This window comes from Thamnophis elegans, chromosome 1, assembly GCF_009769535.1.
Source record: "Thamnophis elegans isolate rThaEle1 chromosome 1, rThaEle1.pri, whole genome shotgun sequence".
In the NCBI taxonomy this organism is placed as follows: Eukaryota; Metazoa; Chordata; class Lepidosauria; order Squamata; family Colubridae; genus Thamnophis; species Thamnophis elegans.
Window position 1 is genome coordinate 25877528 of NC_045541.1, and position 23967 is coordinate 25901494.

Sequence of the window (23967 nt, forward strand, 5' to 3'; positions counted from 1 at the left end):
AAATGGCCTGAGGAAGAGACCCCGCCTGAAGTAGGACATCGTCTAAATAACATTGAAGCCGTACCGGGATGGAGCATAGATGATTCGCCAGGGCTGCCAGAACCTTCGTGAAGGTCCGGGGGGGGGGGGGGGCAAGGCCAGCCCAAAGGGAAGAGCTCTGTATTGGTAGTGGAGTTCCTCGTGCGAGAACCTCAGGAACCTGCGATGACTGGGCAGGATAGGGATGTGAAGATAGGCCTCCGTGAGGTCCAGGGAAGCCAAGAAGTCCCCTTTCCTTATGCCCTGAAGGATAGACTTGAGGGAGGACATTTTGAATCGCCTGTACACCAGGAAACGGTTCAGGCACTTGAGGTCCAGAATCGCCCTCCAGTCCCCCGAGCTCTTCAGAACCACGAACAGGTTGGAGTAGTGGCCCAGGCCCCGTTCCTCTAGAGGAACCGCCTCCACCCCCTGAATGTTGAGCAGGTGGGAGATAGCCTGTTCCATCAGGCGGCGGCACTCCAGACTCCGGGACGGAGGGAACGACCTGAAGAGATTCGGCAAGGTGGAGAGAAATTCTAACCTGAAACTGTGACGAACCGTGGCTCGGACCCAAGTGTCCGATGTGATCTCGTCCCATTGATCCGCATAGAGGGAAAGGCAGCCGCCGATGGGACGACTCGGGTTCGAGTCACTTCCCCCTGCGGTAGGGACGGCTGCCTCCTCCACGAAAGGGCTGCCTGGACTGGTGCTGGAAACAGTTTCTGTCCTGAAAGGACGACCTGGGAAACTGCCTGTCAGAGCGCAAGGAAGAAAAACGCTGGTTATAGTCATAATCTGTAGCCCTATAATGCTGCCTATGGTAAGGATGAGACCTAGCCTCGGGCTTCTTAGCGTTAGATGGCAGAAGTTTCTTTTTGTCCTCGTTCTCAACCAGAATGGGGTCGAGGGCCTCCCCAAAAAGATTAGGCCCCTTGAACGGAGCTGCCACCAAATTCCACTTGGCCTTGTTATCCATCTGCCAGTGACGCAGCCATAAGAGCCTGCGAGACGTGACAGAAGTGGCCAAAGCACTGAATGCAAACTTGACCGTGTCCAGGGTCGCATCAGCGGAAAACTGGGAGACGCCATGATCTTGATTAAATCCTGGTGGAGCCGCTTATCCTGGATGGGAATGTGTTCCTGGAGCTGTTTAAGCCACATGACTGCGGCCCGGTTGAAATAGGAGGCCGTGGCCGCGGACTTGATAGCCTATGCAGTGGCATTAAAATTCTTCCTCAAGGTAAGTTCAGCGCGCTTATCCTCCGGCTTCAATTTATCTGCCGCATCACCCGATACCACCGGAGAGGAGGAGACCAGGGCAGCTACCAGAGTGTCAATGGCTGGCAACTGAGTGGCCCGAGCAAAGGCCTGCTCCACATTATAGTGCCGGCGGTCATTACTCCCAGGAGTCAAGAAATTGGAGGGGCGTGCTCACTGGTTAGTCAGGACCTCCATAAACAAGGTAGGAGCCGGAATCTTCTCCTTGTTCATGGCCGTGGCAGAAAACATGGCCATGTCAGGATCCCTAGGTGGAGGCACTGAAGGTCCCCAGTCCCCACCTTGGTGGTTCGCCTTGCCCAAGAGAATCTTAAACATGGCTGGGACAAAGAGGCCCGAAGAAGGCGGCTCATCTGAGGGGGCCGCATCCTCATCCTCCGAGAAACCTATGTCCTGGAGATTTTCCTCCCCCATGACCGAGGCTTCGCTAACCATGGAAGGAGAGGAAGCACGATACTGGGTCCGGTCCAGAGCCCCATGCCTGGAAGAAAAAGAACTCTTATCCCGCTGGGCAATGCCACGCAAAATGGCTATAGAAATAAGTCTTTTAAGACCTTCAGGGAGGTGATCCAAATCCTCTATATCGCCATAAGCAGAACTAGGCCCCTGAGGAGTCAACCTGCGCGAAGTGCAGGGTCCCATAGACGTACCCTCCAAAGGATCACCTGAGGGAGAGGGAGATCCCCTCCTCCTGGAACAGGCATGCGGCCTGTCGGGAGAGACCGAGGGAGAAGGGCTAAACCCCCTAGGGGAAGACCAGCTAGAAATAGGCCCGAGAGGAGAACGGGACCTGTCTCGGGATGAGGGCTCGGCTGACTTAGACTGCCTCTCTGCCCTGGCAAACGTCTTTTCAACTGCCCTGTGCTGCCTGGCCTCTTCCCTGGTGGAGGATCTAGATGGGCGCTGGGCAGCCAAAGAACCCGGGGGAGGGGGAACCCCTTGCCCCACCCCCTGTTCCAGGTCTTCACCACCCCTGATCAGACCCACCACCAGGCCCTGGGAAATCTCTGTGCCCTCGTCCATAGCCTACTCACGTGTCTGACGAAGGAAGCAGGAAACACAGGCCTCTGTAGGCCCCGCCGGACCAGGGCCTGTTAGACTGTGGAGGAACTAGGCCAAAAAAGCCCCCTGGCCAGGCCTCATGATCATCGCAGGAAGAATCAGAAGCCCCGCGCACGTGGCGGCAGACAAAATGGCCGCTGGAGCTCTGCGTGTGGGCGAAGAGTCGCAGATAACCTGAGCGGCTCAGCCGGGCTTCCAGGAGCCGACGCCGCTCAAAACGATGTCGGGGAGAGCCACGCAGCACCCAGGCACGCACTCCTCACCCCCACTCGTCCCCCGCAAAGTAAACAAGAACCAGTGAAAGCAGCAGCCGCCCAGATCAATTGGCGGCTCGTGCGCTCCACATGGCGTCAAAGCTGCTTTCACCACCGTCCCCTTAAAGGAGAGCTGCCGCTTCTGCAGCTGAATCCTGGAGCTGGCACCCACGCAATCCCGGGGATAGGGCTGAGGCGCCGGGCCCTCCGGGGGGGAAGCAAAATGCCCCACAGGGCCCTCCCCAACCACCCGAGGCAGAGAACTGTCCCTGGGGGCCACAGCTGCACAGTTTAGAATTTGGGAAAAACTTTTAAAATGCCCAATTAAACCAAATGAGAGACCAGATTGAAATAAACAGAAATCCTACCAGGAATATTCTCAACAGTTCTTGGACCAAGAAAGACTGAGAGGAAACTGGACCAGGATTGGAAGGCACCAGTATTTAAGAGTTTGCTCTCAGTCTTTGGACCAATCAGGCTTTGAGAATACCCACACGTGACCACTCTCTCCCTTCCTCTGGAAAACTTTGAAAGTTCACTTCATTTTGACAAATGAATTTAAAAGACTAATAGCTTCAATGAAGATTCATTTCACATACCTGTTATATCAAGCACTGTAGGAGACGTCATGTAGTATCTATGGACAGTTTCTAATAGCCGGGCTCCATGGCCTTCTCCTTGGAACGGAGGCAATATCAGCATTTGGCTACAGGACAAAGGGGGAAAAAGTTAACTGAAAGCTGTACATCATTATTTATAATGATTTGCTATAAAAAGGAGTTTGTATACATGTAACTCTGAGATTCTTTCCCATTTTAGATGCAAAGAACAACATTTTAAAAAACGCAAAGCCAACCAAAATCTTCAATAAAAAATATATCCCCCCTCCCAAATTAAAACCAAAATTAAAACCATTATCAACCATTATTGGGAATTTCAACAGTCCTCTCTTCTGAAATAAAAGGCAAGGCACGTGTTATGCTTCCAATTACCTTACACGTGGCCGGGTTTTGTCTGGGTACACATAGTAATTATAGACTGTCATATAGCCTACAGTCGCAGAGAGTGTCGCTCCATCCTTATTATACTTCTCAAATCTGCAGATAAAACAGAAAGCCAAGCAGGTCAATTACAGTCGCGCTCCCATGCAGTGTCCATTTTCTTTTCTATTCTGTGACTGAATTTTCAGTGTCAGCAAGCTACTCCGTGCGCGCCCAATGGGTACACCTGCTATGTTCTGAATGTACAATTCACTTAATTGGTGTGCAGCAACTTGGATAAATCAGACCTCTTTACAGCACTTCACCACACTTGCCTATTATAACGATGAATAGGTGGCAAGTAAAAGAAAACACAGGCAAAGCTCATTTTACTGTTTAAGCCCTACATTCAGAGCTCCAGTGGACAACAGTATTTAATTTGGCTCTATTCTCAAGGTCTTGCGAAACATAATGGATGCAAACTCCAGCTTGATAAACAATAGTTTTTTCCTGTCCTGAGAAAAATATCATTATACTGTCCCAATAATTGGCCAGCCACAATTAAAATGCAGCCTTTATGGAAGTAATAAGGTCCACTATTGCTTTAGAATTGTACCTACACTAGAAAGTAGTTCCATCTTTCATCATCCACGTCAATAAAGCTCGCTGTTTCAATAAACCACATCAAGAAGGTCTGAAGCCTTTCATGATACTCTCGAAAGCCTGGGCATGTCATGTCAGCCTAGGGAAAAAGCTAGAAAAAGTCAGGTGAAACTTTTCACAGATGTGAAAAGAGCTCTTAGAAGGGTACATTCAGATTCTTTGGCAGGCACAAAAAGTGATATGACCCCCCAATAAGTTTTTTTTACATATATCGCGAACAATTAACTTTAATGCCATTTAAATGTTATCATGAAAATTTGTCACTTTGGGCAAATCATGTTGTTTTTTTTTACCTTGTATATTTGATATGTTATGTCTTCACCTGCTTCTTCATTATGCAAAGAATATGTATGCAATAATATCCCAAACGGTTTAAAGTTAACTTCTTTTTCCAGCAGAGATGCCAAGTCATCTATACTTCTGGTAAAACCTGGGGGAATAATTTCTCTAATTTTACTTTCCACATCATCCGCCTGAAAATAAAGAAGGAAAAGCAATGGGAATGTAAGCTCAGTTACTGGAAAGTTAAATGTAAAGTAATATTTTTCATATCTACCCCGTGAAGGAATCCTTTTAAAATTCATCAGAAAGTTGCTGTATTTTTCTTACTTTAGAGGTTTCACTAAGGGAAACTCTTAGTTCCACTTTCAAAAACATGAAACAAAAAGGTCCCAGTCATTATATCATCACTGATGCTCAATAATGGATACTTAAGCAAAACATTTAGTTTAGTAAAACATTTACCATAGCTATTATGCTTTTTGGTTGTCGGAGGACAGAGGTTTGTAATAAAATAGATAAAATGATTTCCTCAAAATCCTTTGAGGAAATTCACAGAAATAGGTGTCAGCTAGGTCATAAAAGAAAATGCTGAGGCTTGACAATATTTGGCTTAAGCACCATTTGTTCAGTGATCATTCAAAATTATGATAGAGTTGATCAGTCTTACAACCCACGCCCAAATTTATGGCCATTGCAGCACCTTTGTGGTCACATGATTGCAATCTGGGCACTTGGCAACTTGTTTGTACTTAAGACAGATTGCCAAGCACCTGAAATCACCATGTGAAATTTTCCCTACTGGCTTCCCCAGAAAGTCAGTGGGGAAGCCAGCAGGGAAGATTGCAAGCTGCTGCTGCTGCCTGCCTAGAGATGGCCGAAAAAGTCTTGGATTTCAGGAGGGCTTTTTTACCCAGCCTCCTTGAGAGCAATAGCGGGGTCTGACAGATTGGTTTCATCCTGTGCTGGAGCCTTTTTGCCAAACTTTCTTTTTGCTATCAAGGACACTGCGTGAAGAAGGCTCCTCACTAAGGAACTTTGTCACCCAGCCTCTTTTGAGTGTCACAGTGCTTCCTGTGGGAATTGATTTCACCTGACATAGGGTGGAGTCTTTTCACCAAGCAGTTTTGCTTTCAGGGAGACTGGCTGAAAAAGCCCAGGCTGAAATCCAAACAGAATTCTGGCATGGAGCGTTTGCAGCACAGTGTTTGTACCCAATCCTCAGAAATGAGTCAATTCCCTCTCCTTTGTGGGGGTAGGCAATACTGCAAAGGTTTTGTGACAAAATTCTGCTTGGAATATGGGCAAAGTTCCCTTCTGCCCACTAAGGGAAAGGGAACTGAACTGCTGGGCTGGAGAAAAGAAGCTTGGACCACAAAGATGTAAGCTTTTTCTTTCTCCAGCCCAAATCTGCAGTTCCCTTTTATGTAAGAATGAGAGCTGCCGCTTTTTCACTGGGTCTGCTTAACAACTGCACTGGTGACAGCCAGGATTGCTGTCATTGAGCAAGGCAGTCATGTGGGTATCTCAGTTAATTGTCATAACAACTTATGACCTAAATTTCGGGGTCTATTATGGTTGTAAGTCAAGGAGTACCTATAAATCAAAGTCATAATAAAAAACCTCAAACCCTAGAAAACAGAAATTATAGAAAAGGGGTTTTTTTTTAAAAAAAAATATTGATTTTGAAGAATCCATATGCATTTTTATTTTAAGAAAAAATACATAGTCCCAATACAGGTAGTCCTCGACATTTTGAGCCCAAAATTTATGTTGCTAAGTGAGACATTTTGTTAAGTGAATTTTGCCTCATTTTACGACCTTTCTTGCCATAGTTGTTAAGTGAATCACTGCAGTTGTTAAGTTAGTAACAAGGTTGTTAAGTGAATCTGGCTTTCCCATTGCCTTTATCAGATGACTGCAAAAGCTGATCACGTGACCCCAGGACACTGCAACCGTCTTAAATATGAACCAGTTGCCAAGCATCAGAATTTTGATCACGTGACAATGAGGATGCTACAGCAGTTATAAGGGTGAAAAATGGTCATAAGTCACTTTTTTCAGTGCCGAGGTAACTTTGAATGGTCACTAAATGAACTGTTGTAAGTATAGGACTACGTGTATATTCTTAATAATATATTGATTATTTACAATAGCATGATCAATATTTGGGAAATTGAGTGCAGCAGTGGGAAGAAAAATGGCATGTGGATGGGACTATGTTGTACACTTGGGCAGCACTAGATTTCAGGTTTCTTCCTGGGCTTTCAAAGGTGTTTTTTTAAAAAATAAAATAAAATAAAATGTATTAGTTTACACTACAGTTTTTATATCTGTCTTTCCTGAAAATGGCAGGAAACCATGCTATAACTGATTTTATCCACGCTTGCTCTGGAGCAAGGATGTCAAACTCGTTGCCTGTGGCCAGATGCATCACGTGCTGACTCTGCCCCCACATGGTTTAGCAAAGGGGGAAAAAGTCCTGATACATCACATGACGACACTGATACACGAGTTTGCTCTGGAGCATCAATAATAATGTTTTTCCATATAGTATTGGGAAATAAAAATTGAGAAAATAGCACTGGTGTTTTATTTATAGCTAATTGAAAACCTCTGATAAAATACAACTATGTAACTATCCAGTAACAAAAAGAAAATTAAAAAAAAACATACTCTCCATACATTTGCTATTTCTGAGCAGTGCATATTCAATCCATTCTTATACCCTAGGAGCAAAGAGCAAAAGCAACTGACACAAACTAGGGCTTGCTAGCCCCAGTTTAAAGATCAACACTTTTCCCATCCTCATATATCAACTAGAATCCAAGAAAAATCCAATCATGCAAATGTCAAGAAATCCCAGAAAATACTGTCCTACCTCAAATTACTTTAGCAATTTAATAAAGACTGCAAACCACTATATCTAGAGAACTTATTTTTAAATCTAATTTAACCAAAGGATGAGGAAAACCATACACATTTTATAAGCAAAACTGAATTAAGAGTAGCCTTATTAAATAGTCAAAGTAAATGTGATAGACTATCAGCTGACCAGACATCATAATCCTTTTCAGGCCCCCAAACGGCCACTTGATTGAATACATTTACTACTTCTCTTTAGCCATGAATATCTGATGAAGTTTAACAATAATGTATTGCTGCTTTTCACCAGGCAATAAAACTTAATGAATTGGTCTCAACTTAACAAAACCCTCCCCCCTCAGTACAACTCCTAAAAGCCTGACATTACATTCAACAAAATGAGCTTACATTCTATTCAACCATGCTCTGAACAAGGAGCCCAGGTTTTTACTTAATGGAGTTTGTCATGAGTTCAGCTGTAATGTTTGTATTGTATCTATTTCCATAAGGATTGACACAAGAACACTTTGTGTTAACTTACTAAGCAGCTCTTTCACACCGTTTACATGCATGATGAGTATTAATTCTAAACCAAGACCTTTGCTACTTAGCATTCAAAACTGGGAAATTAAGATGCTTAGGACAAAATACACTACAAAAGGCTAATACAACACACTGCTAATGGCAGTCCTTTCAACTATTATCCCCCTAAGTAGAAGCAATGCACCTGCAAAGGAATAATACTTCACTATTAGCTATATTTTGGGACATAGAGTATGGATGGAGTTCAGCCCTTGCATACTTCATTCTTAATGCCTTGATGCTATTAACATTCATATATATCAGCTTTATATTTATAAGATGCTGTTGTGTAATTAATGTATAAGGTTCTACGAATTTGCTTTCATCTTATGCAACTTATTAAAGTGGTAGAGACAAGGCTAAAAGACATTTTTCTAAATGAAATCTATGTGTATAAAGATACAAGCCTGCCTTTATTTAGCTGTTCTAGAATTGCCGAAGTAACTCTTAGAGACTATAATAATAATAAAAACAGAAGGCTAAGAGATGAAAACCAAGCTATTTTTAATGTAGCATTACTTTGTAGTACATTTTTATTCTACATGTTAAAAATCCTATTAGGCTCATGGAAGTCAGCACTGAATGAAAAAAGACAACTCTTTTATGATTTAAATCGCATCTTTCTGCTTACAAGGTACTTTAGCCAACTATTGATACAGGTAAAATGCCATAAAATAAGCCATTGTTAAAACTCAGACTAATGTTTCTGGTCTTGTGCACTGGTTAACAGTCTACCATTTTCTTCCATCAACTGAAACAATTGGTCGGAGTTGCCAAAATTGTGAACAAGTAAAAGCAGATTCAATGTAAACACTAAGGTAATGTTTTATTAAAATAATTTTACAACTCCCCTCCGCCACATTAAAAATAAAACAATATACTTACGGGTCCGGGTTTTTTTCACATATTGTTAGCCTAATGAATAATCTATATTCTATACCTTAATTTCCAATCTCAAAAATTGTCAAAATACAAACTGAAATATATCTAAATTACTCTGCAATATGGAAAACATTCAACGGGCACTCTGCCCATCTTCCTAGTTTTATTATTCAAAGTAAAAAAGAGCAGCAACACATAATAAAAAGATTCCTGGGAAATTTTTTGAATTCTTGAGCCCAACAGTCTACTTTAGTCCTGATGATTAAGGTTATCAATATCAAATGCCGAAAAGAAACAATGTTTTGGTCCTAATTAAAAGAGAGATGTAGCTGCATACCTTAGAGTAAACCTATTACCTAGCATCATCACATTCTCAGAATACTCAAAAATGACCAACAATGTAAAATAGCACTTCTTATGTTTAGAGCTGCCATGTGGTAATTCTGAAGTGGCCCATGCGGTCAGACAAATTATAGTTTTACATCAGTTCTATTTCAAACTAACAGATACAAATAAATACAAACATATAAGTGAAAATTTCTTCAGGCAAATATACTTGAAGCATGAAATAACATTAAGACTTCTGATGCGTATGCAGTTTACTTGTATAAAGCAGACTTTCCAACAAAGGATGACAAATTTCTAGAAAGCTTGTTTATAATACTCATTAAACATTATTCCCAGTACAATAATAAAAGATATATGGATTGTGATAATGAAGGAGTTTAAAAATAAACATATGATCATAAAAAGCTGAAGAGAAGCAACCTTACAAGTTTAGATGACATCTGAATATTTGATTTTACCTCCACACACTCGAAGTTCTCATTAACTTTTGATGTATAATCAATGCGAAACAGCGTTGACAAGTTACCAGCGATGTAATACAAAAGAACCTTCAGTCCCTTGTAACCAAAGGCAACTTCACTGTAGGAGAAACACAAATTGAATTTCTGAAATGCTCTTCTACAGTTGAAAATTAGTAAATTCCTAAAACAATTATCATACATCACAGTAATCCACAATTTGTTTTAATTAATTATAGTTTCTTGAGCAAGACAATCTTATAGATGAGAAATTGAGATGTTTGGCTTCTGATTTCAATATTTCCATTTTAGTTGTTCCTACTTTGTACCTCTAGGAATTTATTGCTGTATTTAGTAGTGTATAAAAATGAACCAAAAATAACACGAAAACCATTAATATTTATATATCATTCTGAGTCAGAGATGCAATTGACAAATAATTGTTTCAAATTGTGATTTATTCACCTAAAACAATTCAGCTTCAAACACAGAGCAAATCATTGCTGAGATGTGCCAACACAATCACAAAATTATTATTTCTCATTGAGATTATAATTCATTTGTACCCAGAAAAAATATTTTAATATTATTTTATAAGATTCCCTAATGTATCAGGCATTAGCAACAAAACATGTTAATAATTATGCTGTAATATTATAGCATAAAAATCAATGAAATACGCATATAACATATAAAAAACAAGTTCAAAAATATTTTTTTTAAAAACCTTATAAATAAATGGATGGCAGCAATCAGAGTCAAATATTTCAAGTGACTCAGGTTAAGCATTTTACAAACGTTGTAGCAGGAGATACCTCAGAACCAAGCCCGGGATTTTAAAGGTCAAAAATAGCACTTTAAAGCCAACAGAAAGCCAGTGCACAGCCTAGAGCACAATTGTAATTTGAATTTGAATTTGAATTTGAATTGATTTTATTTGTAGGCCGCCCTTTTCCCTGAGGGGACTCAGGGCGGCTCACAGAAACCAGGGAGAGGGGAATGCAATACAATACAGTACTAAGACAACAACACATAATAAAAATGATACACAACATGCATACAACATTCGGGCGGGGTAATGGTCCTTATCCCCAGGCCTGACGGGCGAGCCAGTTCTTCAAGGCTGTGCGGAAGGCCTGGACGGTGGAGAGGGTACGAATCTCTACGGGGAGCTCGTTCCAAAGGGTCGGGGCCGCTACTGAGAAGGCCCTCCTCCTTGTGGTTGCCAGCCGACATTGGCTGGCCGATGGGATGCGGAGGAGGCCTAACCTATGAGATCTTATAGGCCGTAGGGAGGTAATTGGCAGAAGGCGGTCTCTCAAGTATCCAGATCCACTGCCATGTAGGGCTTTATGGGTGGTCAATAGGACCTTGAAGCGCATCCGGAGATCGACAGGTAGCCAGCGCAGCTCGCGGAGGATAGGTGTAATGCGGGTGAATCGGGGTGCACCCGCAATCACTCGCGCGGCTGCGTTCTGCACTAGCTGAAGTCGCCGGATGCTCTTCAAGGGCAGCCCCATGTAGAGCACATTGCAGTATTCCAGCCTAGAAATCACGAGGGCCCGAGTGACTGTTGTGAGGGCCTCCCGGTTCAGGTAGGGTCGCAACTGGCGCACCAGGCGTACCTGGGCGAATGCCCCCCTGGTCACAGCCGCTATATGATGGTCGAATGACAGCTGTGAATCCAGGAGGACTCCCAAGTTGCGAACCCTCTCTGAGGGGTGTAGAATTTGACCCCCCAGCCTGAGTGTTGGATTAGTGGCCGAATTTTTGGGAGGAAAACACAACAGCCACTCGGTCTTTTCTGGGTTGAGCACAAGCTTGTTAATCCTCATCCAGTCCATGACGGCTTCGAGCCCCCGGTCCATCACGGCAACCGCTTCATTGATTTGGCACGGGGCGGACAGATACAATTGAGTATCGTCCGCATATTGATGGTATCTAATCCCGTGCCTACGGATGATCTCTCCCAGCGGTTTCATGTAAATGTTAAATAGTAGGGGGGATAAGACCGAACCCTGCGGCACCCCATATTTCAGGGGCCTTGGGGACGATCTCTGCCCTCCCACTAACACCGACTGCGACCTGTCCGAGAGGTAGGAGGAGAACCACCGTAACACGGTGCCTCCCACTCCCACCTCCCGCAGTCTTCGCAGAAGGATACCATGGTCGATGGTATCGAAAGCCGCTGAGAGGTCAAGGAGGACCAGGATGGAGGGATGTCCTTCATCTCTGGCTCTCCAGAGATCATCCATCAATGCGACCAAGGCGGTTTCAGTGCTGTAACCGGGTCTGAAGCCTGACTGGAAGGGGTCTAGGTAGTCTGCTTCCTCCAAGGACCGTTGGAGCTGGAAGGCCACCACCTTCTCAACAACCTTCCCCAGGAAGGGGAGGTTGGAGACCGGGCGGTAGTTATTAAGGACAGCTGGATCAAGAGATGGCTTCTTCAGGAGGGGTCTCACCACCGCCGCCTTCAGTGCGGCGGGGAAGTTCCCCTCCCGAAGGGAGGCGGTTACAACCGCCTGGATCCAGCCTCGTGTCACCTCACTACAGTTGGAAACCAGCCATGAGGGACACGGATCCAAAGCACAGGTGGAGGAACTCACAGCTCTCATGGCCTTGTCCACATCCCCGGGGGTAACCTCCTGAAACTCAACCCAGAGCTGTTGTACTTGGTCCCCCTGAGTCTCGGCTGGAACTGCAGATGTGGAGTCCAAGTCCGTCCGAAACCGAGCAATTTTGTCCGCTAAGAATTGGGCATATTCTTCAGCTCTGCCCTGCAAGGGTTCCCCCGCCTCCCTTTTGTTCAGCAGGGAGCGGGTTATCCTAAACAGGGCAGCTGGGCGGGACTCAGCGGACGCAACCAGGGAGGCTATATGTGATCTTTTAGCTGCCCTAAGTGCCCTAGTATATTCCCTGGTGCAGGTGGTTACCATTGCTCGGTTCGATGCGGACTTATCGGACCTCCAGCGGTGCTCCAGGCATCTCCTCCGGCGCTTCATCTCCCGGAGCTCCTCGGTGAACCAAGGTGGTCTCCGGGATCCGCCGCCTCGGAGGGGCCGCAGTGGCGCAATCCGGTCGAGGGCCTCTGACGCTGCCGAGTGCCACGCAGCAGCCAGAGTCTCTGCCGGACTGTGGGTGAAAGTATCAGGAATAACCCCAAGCTCTGTCTGGAACCTTACTGGCTCCATAAGACGCCTGGGGCGGAACCACCTGGTCGGTTCCTCCTCCCTACAGTGGGGGTTTGGCCTCCGGAAGTCGAGCCTCAGTAGGCAATGGTCTGACCACGACAGGGGTATGATGTCACTCCCCCTCAGACCAAGATCACACATCCACTGCTCCGAGAGAAATACAAGGTCAAGCATGTGTCCCGCCGAGTGGGTTGGGCCTCGGATTACTTGAGTCAAGCCCATGGCTGTCATGGAAGCCATGAACTCCTGCGCCCCATCAGAGTTTTCACCGAGCGTCGGCAAATTAAAGTCCCCCAGGACCATCAACCTAGGGAACTCAACTGCCAGCTCGGCTACTGACTCGAGGAGCGAGGGGAGGGCTGCTGCAACGCTGTTGGGAGGCAGGTACGTTAGCAGCAAACCCACTTGACCCTTGAGGTCCAACTTTAACAGCAAAGACTCACACCCGACAATCTCCGGAGCAGGGACCCTACGAGGAACTAACGACTCCCGGATAACAACGGCCACACCCCCACCCCTTCCCTGGGCTCTCGGCTGATGCAGCACCTGAAATCCTTCTGGGCACAGTTCTACAAGGGGGACTCCTCCCTCTGGGCCCAGCCAGGTCTCAGTAATACATGCCAGGTCTGCCCTCTCGTCTAAAATTAAGTCCCGGACGAGAGGTGCTTTATGTACAACAGACCTGGCATTTAGCGACAACAGCCTGAGACCAGGGTCCTGATTACTTACACCATCTGGTCTTGGAGTGGGACTCCTAGGGCCGGAAGGAGGGATCTCTGTGATGTAGCGAACCCTCCTTCCCCGGTAATGGCCTGCCCTAGAGTCCCCGCCGTATCTGCCCCTCCCTGTCACGACCGCAATACCCCGACCCTCTCCCGTATCTTTAGCCCCCTCAGCCACCCCCATAGCCCAATTTGCTTATATTGTCACAGGCTGGCTAGTAGTCAAGTACTGCATTCTGAGGTTTCTGGGTGGTGTTCACAGGAAAAGATATATAGCACATTGTATAAATTCAGGCAAATGCAAATGAGGGTGTAAGTCGTATTGCAAGGTCCTTACATTTAGGTAAGATAGCAACTGATGCACCTGCTGAGGTTGGGTGAAACTCTCATCCAACAGAATCAATTTGCAAACTTGTATCTTCCTGGGCAATGATACTGGAGATGTCAGACCATGTGATAGACAAAAATTACCCAGTCTTGTTTGGATTCTACTTAATTTATCCACAAATTCAGTAGTTCCCAATACTGCATAAAAATGCTGACATCTCCTGGTATCATTTATATCTCTTCATACATACACACACACACACACACACACACACACACACGACTTATTGATTTGCTAATGTTGATGGCTGCTCAGTTTTATTTTGATTTTAAACTTAATTTAAAGTAATTGTATTCCTGTTTACCACAGATGCTTAAACTACATTGAGGAGTTTTTGTTAATGCTGTTAACTTTCTGGAGTGAAATAGATAATGTTGGTCTATAGGTTAAAACAATAAGAAAAAGTGAGTGCTATGACATTCATAACAATTAAGCTCTAGCTTTATCTGGATCTAAAGAACCACAAGCCCAAAAGACATTAAGGTTCATATTTCTAAAATAGCAGCCTATTGTTTCACATGACAAAACTACTTCTAAACTTTAAGGGACTTCCAAAAACACTGTAATGTGCACAAAGATCTCTCTGATCAACTGAAAGACACAAATGATAAGTACAAAAAAATGGAAAGAAGGACACATTACTAAGGCAGAATATCCGCTGATAGCCAGAATCTGCAAAGATGAAATCAGGAAAGCAAAGGCTCAGAATGAACAAAGACTTGCAACAAAAGTCAAAGACAATAAAAAAAAAGTTTCTTGCAACATATAAATAACAAGAAAAAAGTCAAAGAAACAGTAGGTCCACTAAAGAGAAGATGGCAAGGAAGTAAAGGGCAGAAGAGAGAAAGCAGAGCTGCTTAACTCATTCTTTGTATCAGTCTTCACGCAAAAAGATACTAGTATAGCCCAACCTACCCAAAACATAACTGTAAAAAGCAGACTAGAAATTAAATTAAAATAAGCAAGAAAATGGTAAGAGAACATCTGTCTGATCTTGATGAATATAAATCACTGGGTCCTAATGGATTATATCAGTGTTCTGAAGGAGCTGGCAGATGTTATCCCAGAACTATTGTACCATATCTTTAAAAAAAATCCCAGAGCCCTGTGGAAATTATCAGAGGAATGAAAAAGAGCTGATGTGGTTCCCATCTTCAAAAAAGAGAAGAAGAAAAAACAGGCCCAGGAAGCTTGAACAGGGGGTTGAACTAGAAAATCTTCAAGGTCCTTTGCAGCTCTATTCTGATTCTAATTGATTGAACGAGGACAGGAGATCACCCACATGGGCTCTACACAGCTGGTCCTCATGAGGAAACTCTAGAACAGGGCTGTTAAATTCCCGACCCTGCAGGCCAGATCCATCACACGCTGGCCACGCCCACACCTGATTTGGGTGGGGGGGAAGTGCCGATATATCACATGATGCCGCCGTGACACCATGAGTTTGACCCCTACTCTAGAACAAAGTGTCAAGCACCAGGAGACAAAGAGATATGTTATCAAGCTCAAAATTACATGGAACCTTTTAAAGGACACTAGGTTTGCTAACCTTGTTTTGAAATCACGGTCCTTTCCAGCTCAATTCTGATTCTGATTGCTTGGACTTTCAGAAATTGCCTATTTAATCATCTTAAAGCTGTTAGAGATCTTTAGAACAAGTTTGAAAAGCTACTTGGTGACTCTATCTTCATTTTTAACAAAAGAAAAATTAACAAGTTTAAGAACTTAAAATGAATGCCAAAAAGCTAAAGAAGATTTTGATCTAAGAAAGTTATACTACAGCATAAGCAAAATAAGGTGCCAAATAATTTTGGAATATTGAAACTTTTAGAATAAAGATTTTGTTACCAACTATGTAAAATAAGCAGATTTCCATGAGAACTAAAATTATTTTGTCTACTGTATTTTGTAACAGAGTTTGGAGACTTTATATTTTTAGAAATTGGACACAAGAGAGGACTAAAGATTCCAGGCAAAAAGGGGGGAAAGTATAAAATTGTTTTTGGCTTTGATCAGGCATTTATAAAATGACACAAAATGCTTTAACATTTTAAGTACTAAAGGAGATATTTAAAGAATGGGGTCAGAAATTAGTAGCCACAATATCAACAATGTCAGCAACAATATCTGTTTTTATGGATAGACTATGTTCAAAAGATGCTTATGAAAAAATGACAAATGTGAAGCAAGTCATATTTGAGCAGGAATTCCTCTCAGAATATAAATTAACATGGAAATATTTATTTTGAGGCTATTCACCTAAAGAGTGAGGTTTAAATGATTCCCACTTACCCATATCTGAAGAAATCTTTACATATAGGAGTTATATTTTTCTGTATTCCCATATCTAAATATTTAATGGTTTTGATACAAATATGGAACTGATATTTCTTAAATGGATGGATTTCCACCTATTGACATCATCTCTGATTTGGATCACTTGATGGAATATCCTGCTATTTTACTAAAAGCATTTAACATTTGCATAAAAACAGGAATATTAGTGTAAGGTTTAGAAATAAATAGAAGAACGTCATTTGCAAATAAAATCAGTATATGTTCAACTAAACATAGGAAAATTGATGGATAATTTTACCTAATTGTCTAATAACACAAGCCAATGTTCTACACAAATAACAAAAAAGTAAAAATGGACATTCTTATTTCGTTCCTCTAAATAATGGGAAAGTTTCAAAAAACAAACCATTAATCTTTACTTTAGATGTGAGTGAGTCATATAGTATCTGGATCAATTTTATGAATTTTAAAGGAAATCCAAACTTATTTAACACAGTATGTGTTATTGATATATTTGGTCAAAGCTTTTTCACTATAATGACAAGATTACAAATTGGTTACTGATCCAGGTAGTCCTCGACTTACAACAGTTCATTTAGTGACTGTTCAAAGTTACAACAGCACTGAACAATGTGAGTTTCACAGTTATGACCTTTGAGGCACCCCATGATCATGTAATCAAAATCCAGTCACTTGGCAACTGATTCATATTTAAGATGGCTGCAGTGTCCAAGGTCATGTGATCACCTTTTACAACCTTCTGACAAACAAAGTCAATGGGGAAGCCAGATTCACTTAACAACCATGTTACTAACTTATCAACTGCCATGATTCCCTTAATGATGGCAAGGTCATAAAATGGGGTAAAACTCATTTAACAAAAGTCTCACTTAACAATAGAAATTTTGGACTCAATTCTGGTCATAAGTTGAGGACTCCTTGTATTCAAGTCTATTAAATCTACAACTTACCTAATAGTACCTACTGCTTGCCTGATTTTTATAAACCCTACTTGATCATTCTTAAAAACGAATAACAGTTGCTCTACTGCTGTTAAGATCTTCCTGTCAATATTAATAAATGACTTTGGATGATAATTAGCACATTAGGTATGATCTTTACCTGGGTAAAGATTTAGATATTACTGTAATATAAGCCTGATTACATGCACTTATAATATTACTTATCAAGTACCTCAAGATACAATTGATAGTTTTGCCACCAAAAGCTATATAAATGTTATATCACTCTAGAGAATCCATCCAATTCTAATGTTTTATCACTTGCGAATGTATATGCAGTAGGTGTGTGTGAGTGAATATAGAATTGTAACTGTTTACTGTAACAAGATAATACACTATATTTGTCTGATTGATTTTTTCACTTATTTCTAAGTTTTTGCTTAAAAATATTTTTAAGCAAAAGTATTTTTGAGTTTTATCTTGTTTTCTTTAAAAAACAATAACATTATTAAAAATATTTGTGATGATGATTGCGTGTGTGTGTTCTTTTGCTTTCTTTTTCACCATTTACTCTTTTTTATTTTCCTTTCTTTCTTAATTTAGTTTGTATTATTATTGTAATTAGAATCTTCAATAAATTGAAATTAAAACCTCTTACAACTTTAGAAAATTGCAGTATCTTATAACACAGAAGCAATGCCAAGTGTTCTATAGATCTTAACCACAGCTAATTATATGGCAAAAATAATTATAGACCCATATAAGTATATTTATTGAAAGAGCTGCATGCAATTTAATAAACATTAGTGTTAAATTTTATGGCATCAGTACAAAATCCAATGTCTTAAAACTATTTATATAATATCTTATTTCTCACTTACTCATCCCCAAAAACTTGATGGCTGAACTCTGGATGAAATGTTGTACTATCATCTTCCAAATCCTCTGGGAAGCGGACTGATGGGAAAAACAGTTGTTTGCATTTGAATAGCTAACAGTGATCTGCCAACATAATTTGGTTAATCTACAGAAATCGTATCAGTGGGAAGAGCAGTATAAAAAAGAGGAGTATCTTTGCATCTAGAGAGGGCTACACCACGGTGTCTGAAATCTTATCTACCACTGGGCTAATATTTATCAACCCTTAAATTCACTCACCCACAACCCACTTCCAATAGGATGGAGTCAACTACTTCCGTTGGCATTATTACAATGGAATTGTGGTTATCTAGGAATCTGTAAAACTCAGCATTCCTTATTAGGATATTACAATATATTTTATCTGATCCCACTACTGGCAGGGTATAAATGCTAATGCAAGCACAGCTTTCTGTTACCACCAAGAAAACATCTTGGAAGAGGGAAGTGAAGAACCTTCTGTGTTGCTTTAGCCATGCATTTTGGGAACACAGAATTGCTCAAACCTAAATAGATACATGTTTTCTTCAGTTTCAAATACATGTCACAGCAAGGTTTTCTTTGTTACAGAAAATCAGTTTGAGACTCTACTGCAGATATAGTCCATTAAATAATTAGGCCCTATACAAATTCTCAGATTGACATTATTACAATTTATGATTCAGAATGTAGTGATATGGAAAAGAATCTATTTTCCATTATCTTCTCCACAGTATTTTTATGTTTTATGACATATATCTTTTAAACAGTCTTGAATTCCTAAGACTTCTTCACACACTTCCATATCAAAAAACAAAAATGTGTATACAAATCAACTAAATACAGGTAGTCCTTCTTTAGCAACCATTTGAAGTTATACATTGTTGAACGAGGGACACTTATGACAAGTCATATATTCCAGCACTGAGCAACCAGCTCACAATTATTATGCTCACTGTGCCCCACAGTAATATGATAAGCATGATAACCATTTGTGACCTTCACTCTGGCTTCTGATTGCAAGGCTTAGCAATGGAGTTACTGCTAATCGAGAATTAACTATAAAAGACTAAGAAAATGTATAAAATATTAGCAATTCCAAGATGAAGCGGGTGTTAGCAGAAGACTGTGAAATAAATCTTACATTTCTAGCTTTGCTAATTAACCAACTTTCCTGAAGATGATTTTGACCTGAAGTGATATTTAAGCCCTGTTCTAACACGAATCTGATGGAAAATGCCTACTTCTCTGTTCAAAGTCAACCACATAACTTTCAAATATATCCAGCACATAACAAGAGATGCAACAAATCATTAAGTAAATAAAATAGGAACCATATTATTCTACTGTTATAGTAATTCTATAAAGATGCTTGCACATATAATAATGAAAGACTACTGATACTTTGCTAGTCTTTAAAAATTAATTTTTATTTAGCAAAAACTACTGAAATAATGGGTTACATCAGAGTTATATTTAAAATTTTACCTAATTTTAGATGAATTGCTTCATTTGTACTACACTTGTACTCAGCCAATTTCTTTTCCATAGCAGAGAGACCTAGGGAAACAAATTTTAAATCAGTTTTTGCCACACGCATTTAAGCAAATATTTTAGTTTACACATTATTTTATTTTCAATAAAAGCAAGGATATCAAGGAAGGACACAAGCACCTTAAAAGATATTCTAACAAGCACAACTCTTCACTATGATCTTGGAGTTCATACAGTATGTCATGTTTGTATTATGCCATTTGTCCAAAAGAAATAAAATGTGTGGTCAAGAAAGTATGTCTAATCAAGTGGATTCTTGTTTTTCTTTTAGGGATCAAATTTCTTACTGTGAAAGTATGCACTTTCTATTGGATTGAGCATCATACCAGAACAACATGTTGAAGACTACACTCCAAAAGTGGGTATTGTTTTGAGAGTGTCTATGGAGATTCTCAGTCATCCAGATCATGGTCTCAAAAGTGCTTTTTCAAAAGACAACTGTTTTTTCCTCTTGAGGAAGACAATGTTTCGCTTCTCATCCAAGAAGCTTCATCAGTTCTGGCTGCATGTCCGGACTGAAGGAACTAATGTCAGAACTAATACTTCCATTTTCCTCCCCAATCCAGCAAGAACAGATGAAGCTTCTTGAATGAGAAGGGAAATGTCTTCTTCCTCAAGGGGAAAAAACATAGTTCAGTTGCCTTTTGTTTTGAGAGCAGTTCAGTGCCTCTGAGGTAAAAGTGCATCACGAATTAGGGCTAGATAGAATTGGACTTGGCTGGTTATACACTCAATCCATCCCCATAAAAATATTAAGAGTAATTCTTTGTTCTCTTCCTCAAAATCCAATTTGTGAACAGATTGAAACTTCAGAGGTCTTATCACAATTATATTTTCTCTGGCTTCATAAGCTGGCAATTATCAACGCTGGCAACCAATAATAGACACCATATTCTGAAGATCACTGCCACAAAGCAAGGAGCAGGACCAGTTTTCCTCCCCAGATTCCTTATAAGATGCATTGTACTTTTAGAAGCTCAACAAATTGGGAGAGATTATACTTTTACTTATGCATTTCAGGTTGCAGAAAGATAATTGTCCTTCCATTACTTTCTGCACATGGAAAGCCATTAAACTGAAGATTTAGCACAGTACATTGCCTTCCTCGGTTATTAGAAATCCTATGCCTAGACTCTGAAGATCACGTCATCTTGCCCAGTTATCTCAGAATTTCAACCGCAGCAATCACAAGTCTGTTCTACTACTGCTTTATTCCACAGTGGAATAAACTAACTCAGGCACCTGAAGACTTAACTATTTATATACTCCACTAACAGATTTATTTATAAATCATCCTATATTAGGCTAGAAAATTGACATAAATGCATTTGAACAAATCTCATCCTTGTAATTTTTCTAAATATTCAGTTATTCACAACTATAATATATTATGCGATTCAGCATAGGATCTATTTTCAAGACGAAATAGCTACTATATCTATGAATGATCCCTTAAAGCAGTGTTTTTTAGAGCAGTGTTTTTCAACCACTGTGCCGCGGCACACTAGTGTGCCGTGACATAGTGTAAGGTGTGCCGTGGGAGAATTACTTTATATATAGTCAATATAGGCACAGAGTTAAAAAATTTTAACATTTTCTAATGGTAGTGTGCCTCGTGATTTTTTTCATGAAAAAAGTGTGCCTTTGCACAAAAAAGGTTGAAAAACACTGTTTTAGAGTGTGGTCCTAGGCTCCCTAGACTTTGTCATGAGTCTTTAAATTCAAAATTATTTGTCAGATATTGTTTTACATTTGCAAAAATGTAAAACAGTGGCATTACTATTTTTAATTTGTTACTATTACTATTTTTAATTTGTTAAAATAGTTTTTATGAAAAGTATTTATGTTAATTGGTTTAATATTTTATTTTGATACTCAATAAATATTGTAGGAATGTGTCAAGTTTAACAGTTTATATGGTAAATATCAATAAATATAACCCATACCAACAAAAGCTCTTTTGGGATCCTCCAAAATAGTTTAAGAAACACTGCTTTAGCACAATAACATTTGTAGCAATTAAGAAACAGCAGTATAATACTGACTCTCAATCTATGACCATATAGACCTTGTGATAATGTCCTCTAGTTGTATGCTATCTTGTATCTTGTTTGTTGTATCTTGTTCCTATGTAACATGAGCAGATGCTATTCTGAGATTTAGCAAAGACATCTCTAATACACTGAACTCAAAGGAAGTAAGGCCAATATTGGACCTAAGATTGTGAGAAAGGAGAACAGTGCAATCCTATTCTCTGATAATTATGCAAAGATCCTTCAATACAAGTAATGAATAAAAGGGGCATGAACTGCTTCAGAACCTATATATATATATATTAGTTCAAAGTATTACAACAGTGGATGGCACCCTAAAACTTCTAAAAGTGATTAAATCATAGAATGCAGGCATTAAGACAAAACCTCGAAGGCTCTCTAGTCCACATCTTTCCTCAGCACAGAAATTTACTAAACTAGTCCAAAAATATGGCTACCTAACATCTCCTTGAAAACTTATAGCAAAGATACACAAACCACTACTCATTTGACTTTGCATTGGAACAAATAGAATTTTGGAGGGTAGCCTTACTTAGGTTTGTGACATTTGCCATAACTTCACCCATGCAAGAAGTTAATTATGTTTCATATCAGCTTTCTGCACTGTGGATTTCTCAGAGGCCTTGGCCTACAACTCCCATTCTGACTACCAGGTACAGCAGCTCAAAATATCTGGAAAGATCCATGTCAGCAAATTACATTTTTAGCTTCAATCACTGTTTTTTTCCCAACACTTTCATCCTTCCTGTGAGAATGAAGACAGAAACAAGGTAGAGGTGCAAATTCAGTGTTTCAGTGTTTTATCCCAATGTTCCCATCACTCATCAATTCCTGGCTGCAGGGACTTTGCAACACCTAGAGATCACCACCCTAGAAGGGCTAGTTTTCTGCTCTAAAATCTCTAAAAGCTATAGATATGTAAAAGCACGTATCTTATAATTATTGCAGATTCTATAAGCTTTTGTTTAAAAAAGAGACAAAACCTATGCCTAATGCTAGAACAGAATTTATAATATAATAAGTTTCAAAGAACATAAGCAGGAAAATTAGAGGGCTTTTGAGTTTCCCAAGTTATACTGAGGCACTCAGATATTTGTTGTCAAATACTTGTTTTGTTCTTCAACTTAATGGCATTCAGATGTATTAAACTGCCAATTGCCATTGTGAGAGCACCAGTATGGGAAAAGCTGTGTTAGAGTAATATGCTCCGATATTTTCAAACATGATACCCACATTTAAGTGGTTATTTACTTGGAGAATCTTTTGTTTAGGATGATGATTTGATAGTCACACCATGGTTGCCGATTTTGGCTGTCTACTATTCTGCAACAGCTTAAAAGGTAAGGGCTATAATATGAAATAGTTTACAGCAGGTTTATCCAAAGTGGTCAACATCAATCTCCAAGGGAACAATCTAAGGAATTGATGTTATAATTATTCATAGGACTATTAAAGTAATATTTGCTAAATTATTTTCACATCATGAATGGATGGAGGTGGACGAACAATCTGAAATTTCATGAAGGGAGTCGATGAGCTGAAGAGTTTGAGGACCCCTGCTTTACATTAACCCTGCGACCTAATTACAGGTAGTCCTTGACTTACGACCACAATTGAGGCCAACATTTCTGTTGTTAAATGAGAAATGTGTGAAGTGAGTTTTGCCCCATTTTACAACTTTTCTGTGACCTTTGTTCACTGAACTACTGCCGTTGTTAAACCTAGGCATATGGCTGTTAAGTGAATTGGGCTTCCCCATTTGACTTTGCTTGTCAAAAGGTGATCACATGACCACTGCAACCATCATAAATATGAACCAGTTGCCAAGCCTCCAAATTTTGATTACGTAACCACAGGGCCGCTGCAAAGGTAGTTAACTGTGAAAAACCTCCTAAGTCACTTTTTTCAGTGCTGTTGTAACTTCGGTCACTAAATGAACAAGTTGTAAGTCGAGGACTACCTGTGCTAATCAACCTCATATAATAACCCTGAAGGACCGAGCACACCCCTTTCTCCTCCGAGCCATTGGTGAATTGGCCGTCAGAGGACGATCTTCAAAGCGAGTTGAGAAACAGCCACGAACTGGAGGACGAGACAGCCTTTCCCGTTTCCGCCAGCGGGGACGGTTCTCCTTCCCAGCCCAGTAGAGCTTTCCGAGACGGCAGGTTAAGAGTCGAAGCGGAGTGGGCTTCCCCGCTCATCACCTGCCAGACTCTGGCTTGGAAACCT

General features: G+C 40.8%; 1 protein-coding gene across 2 annotated transcripts in view; it reads right to left on the bottom strand.

The window, feature by feature from the left end:
- HAT1 (histone acetyltransferase 1) overlaps positions 1–23967 on the bottom strand; it is a 37167-nt gene that overhangs the window by 12961 nt on the left and 239 nt on the right. Inside the window, exons 1-8 of one of the 2 annotated variants that reach the window (XM_032228697.1) lie at positions 22271–22443; positions 19619–19690; positions 18115–18190; positions 9673–9793; positions 4552–4731; positions 4216–4337; positions 3608–3712; positions 3215–3321 (exon numbers count right to left, since the gene is read on the bottom strand). In XM_032228697.1, coding sequence (XP_032084588.1) covers positions 3215–3321; positions 3608–3712; positions 4216–4337; positions 4552–4731; positions 9673–9793; positions 18115–18190; positions 19619–19690; positions 22271–22304 — 817 coding nt within the window. In that variant the 5' untranslated portion in view covers positions 22305–22443. Of the gene's footprint in view, positions 1–3214; positions 3322–3607; positions 3713–4215; positions 4338–4551; positions 4732–9672; positions 9794–18114; positions 18191–19618; positions 19691–22270; positions 22444–23967 lie in introns of those variants that run through there. The other variant, XM_032228705.1, reaches the window with a different exon arrangement.